The sequence below is a fragment of the Salvelinus namaycush genome, chromosome 9, assembly GCF_016432855.1.
Source record: "Salvelinus namaycush isolate Seneca chromosome 9, SaNama_1.0, whole genome shotgun sequence".
Taxonomy (NCBI): domain Eukaryota; kingdom Metazoa; phylum Chordata; class Actinopteri; order Salmoniformes; family Salmonidae; genus Salvelinus; species Salvelinus namaycush.
Genome location: NC_052315.1, coordinates 37613614 through 37617406, shown reverse-complemented (window position 1 = coordinate 37617406; position 3793 = coordinate 37613614). Strand labels below are relative to the sequence as shown.

General features: G+C 49.1%; 1 protein-coding gene across 1 annotated transcript; it reads right to left on the bottom strand.

The window, feature by feature from the left end:
* Positions 1–476: 476 nt before the first annotated feature.
* On the bottom strand, positions 477–2414 carry LOC120053491 (leucine-rich repeat-containing protein 4C-like). Its single transcript, XM_039000617.1, has one exon. The coding sequence runs from the start codon at positions 2412–2414 to the stop codon at positions 477–479; it is 1938 nt and encodes a 645-aa protein (XP_038856545.1).
* Between the last annotated feature and the right edge of the window lie 1379 nt (positions 2415–3793).

The following is a 3793-nucleotide window of genomic DNA, read 5'->3' as shown; positions in this document are numbered from 1 at the left end:
GCAGGAGGAAATCTCTGATGTGATCTAGAAATTATCTAAGTATGTCGGGTAAAAGAGGTTGCCAACTTGCCATCACTTACAGATTGGGGGAAACCAGAACATGAGCTATCTTGTCTAGAGGATCTATGGTTAGCTTGAGATTCACATAGAGTTTGTAAGCATATTAGTAAACCATCCTCCCTCAAATGAAGAAAACTAAACATCTGATGAAATAAGTTCTGAAAAAATATTTGCAGAATACAGTTTTTTCTTGATTTAGCCACAATAGATTTTTTCTTAAATAAATAAGTTCTTTTTTGTAAAGACATTTTTTGAAACATTAGACATACCCTAGTTTCCAATGCCATTGAATAAACATCATCAACCACTGATTCGCTGGACACACAGTCAGTCAAGTCCTCCACTTCAAATCCATAGTCCTCATAACTAATGTCCCTTTTGTAATTTCATCAGTTTGTCTCATTATGAAAAAATTGTTAGATCTGGGTCTCTTGTACATTGTCTTTCGAACTGGCCCGAATTAACAAAGGTTCGTGCGCCGAGCTGTGTATGGAGTTGATAGTGGAGACGTGGTTGTACGCAGACTTATAGGTGTTGTAGTGGTTCAGGTGCTCATGCTCCAGCGGGGGCAGAGTTAGGTGGCCCTCCATGGCCGGCCCGCCTGTCACACAGTCCTCGTCTACGTTGATGATCTCGATGGTGCGCTGTGGCGCATGGTGGTTCTGCTGGTGGTGCTGCTTCCTCATCTTGTAGAAGATGATTAGCATAACGGCGGCCATGAGTGTGATGGCCACGAAGCAGCCGATGATGATTTTGGTGGTCTTCATCACCTCATCCAGGCCGGTCATGGAGCTGTCGCTCAGGTCCGTGACAGGGATGGTAAAGGTCTTCTCTGTGGCCCGGGTGGAGAGGGGCGTCCGGGCCGTTGTGGTGGTGGTGGAGGTGGACGACACAGTCTCCCAGGATCCGGCTGAGGGGGTGGGGCCCACCTTCTGCCACACGGTGGAGCGCCCCTCGTCGTGCACTGGCTCGATGGTCTCCACTGTTACTGTGGTAAAGTAGCTGAGGACGTTCTCTGTGGAAGACACGTTGAGAGTGGCAGATGCTGTGGTATTGCCTGCTGAGTTGCTTACCATGCAGGTGTAGGTTCCCGTGTCCTGCATGGTGACGTTGGTGAAGTTGAGCGTACCATCGTTGAGCACAGAAATGCGGATCTTGTACGCACCGTGGGTCATGATGGAGCCATTGGGCGTAATCCAACTGACTGAGGTCAGAGAGCTGGCCCTGCACTTCAGCTCTGCAGCCATACCCTCCGTCACGTTCAGGTCCGCTGGTGGCTCCACAATAACAGGTGCGTAACAGTGGAAATAGTTCTGGTCCAGCTCACCTATGTAGCGTCCCTTGTGGCTGGCTGGGGAACTGCAGCGGGCGCAGCAGCTGGTGTTGGCCGGCACCATCTCTTTGAGCCACCAGCTGAGCCACAGGATGTCACAGTTGCAGTTCCAGGGGTTGTGATGGAGATGGACTCTCTCCAGGTGGTGCAGGGGGGTGAAGAGATCGTGGGGCAGCAGGGTGAGGTTGTTGTGGGCCAGGTTGAGCTCCACCAGCGACTGCAGGTCGTCAAAGGAGTTCCTTTCAATGGTTTTGATCTGGGCATGCATCATCCACAGCTTCTGCAGGTGGATCAACCCTTTGAAGGAGCCAGGTCTGATGACCGTCAGCTGGTTCCCTGACATCTCTAGCTCGTCCAGCTTGACCAGTGGGATGAGGTTGGGGATCTCCTTCAGATTGCACATGCCCAGGTTCAGGTAGCGCAGGTTGCCGAGGCCCTCGAAAGCCCCCTCTGAGATATACGAGAGGCGTTTGAGTTCCCCTAAATCCAGCCTCCGTAGCGAGGGCACCCTGTTGAACGCATACGAGGGAATGCTCTCGATGGGGTTGTTCCTCAGCCACAGCTCCTTGAGCTTGGAGAGGTACTCAAAGGCCCCATTGGGGATTGTGGTGAGGCGGTTGTCAAACAACTCCAGGGTGTTGAGACTGGCCAGGCCGTTGAAGGCCCCAATCTCAATGTTTCGGATGTGGTTCTTGCTCAGCTGCAGGATCTCCAGGTGCCGCAGGTGCTTGAAGCTGTCCACCTTGATCACCTGGATGAGGTTCTCCTGCAGGTTCAGGTAGCGTGTGTTGGTGGAGATGCCGTCGGGGACCTCACGGAGCCCCCGCCGCGTGCAGATCACCTTGCTGAACTGGTTGCTGCAGGAGCAGACAGAGGGGCAGGTCTGAGCACGCACCAGGCCCGCCACCGCCAGGAGCTGGAGGGCTAGGAGCAGCACAAACAAAGGGTCGGACAGGGCCCGGTTCCACCTAGGACCTCTCATCGTCTGCTGCTGCCGAGAAGAGGTCATCTTGTTCAACATTCATAATTCATTGGCTGGGTCGTCCACTTTTTGGGAAGAGGCGGTGTTGGAGTTGGCTGAAATGAAAAAAAGAACAGAGAGAGGAAGGATGGGTTAGAAGGGAGGAATGTAAATACAAACCCATGTATTATAATTTGTTTACAAGATAAACATCACATGTGTACATCGGTTTTTAAGTGATGACATATTCACTGTAGCCTGTTAATGTGTTTCTTGTGCAAGGAGACATTACAAGGGTAAACCGTACATAATCTGTCTGATAAAAAAGCTTCAGAAATCAATAGATACACACACAGACACACACACACACACCCCTCCAACACACTCACGTATTAACACTGTGTGCCACAATATGAATATGCGATGACCTTGGCAGTGTGTTTTATATCCTTTTCCTTCCTGAGTGTGTTGCCCCCTCCACACTCAATCTTAGTTACATAAAACAAAATCACAATATTGCCTCCAACTTCTGTGCTGTATCTCTCCATTGGTGTGGAGGAGTGGGGGCAGGCACAGTCATGTCTGAGGCTGTGGTGTGAATTATATTTCAGACTGGGGGGACATAAATAACAGGACGCTTGCCACCCACCAGTCCTTCAATCATGCCGCCATATCAGGTCATTTCTGATTACATCTCGTAGTGATGCTCAATTGTATGTATGTGGCTGGACTGTGAAAAGGCAGAGGCAGAAAGATAGCAGGGAATGATGATCTGTCTGTATCATATGTCATGCTGTTAGGGGATGTGTGCGCTGTACGATGCTGTAGAACCATTTTTGGAATCCAGGTTGAACCTATTTGGTTCCAGGTATGATCCTTTTTGGTTCCATGAAGAAACCCTTTCAACAGAGGGTAGTACATGGAACCCAAAAGGCTTCTCATATGGGGACAGCCAAAGAACCATCCTGGAACCCTTTTTTCTAAGAGTGTACTTCAATGACACTTGACTTCAGTGGTGCAGCCTACAGCATTTATGAGCAAGCCACACTAGTGCACTTGAATAATCAAATCAAATCAAATTGTATTTGTCACATGCGCCGAATACAACAGGTGTAGACGTTACCGTGAAATTCTAACTTACAAGCCCTTAACTCTATTTATTGAACTGCATTGTTGGTTAAGAAAATATTTACTCAATAAGCCATTTTGCCACAACTTTGGAAGTATGCGTGGGGTCAATGTCCATTTGGAAGACCCATTTGCGACCAAGCTTTAACTTCCTGCCTGATGTCTTGAGATGTTGCTTCAATATATCCACATCATTTTCCTTTCCTCATGATTCCATCTATTTTGTCAAGTGCACCAGTTCCTCCTGCAGCAAAGCACCCCCACAACATGATGCTGCCACCCGCGTGTTCCATGATTGGGATGGTGCTCTT

What these genes read in the sequence shown, in the direction of transcription:
- LOC120053491 (XM_039000617.1), bottom strand. Translation starts at nt 2,414, where the DNA reads ATGTTGAACAAGATGACCTCTTCTCGGCAGCAGCAGACGATGAGAGGT.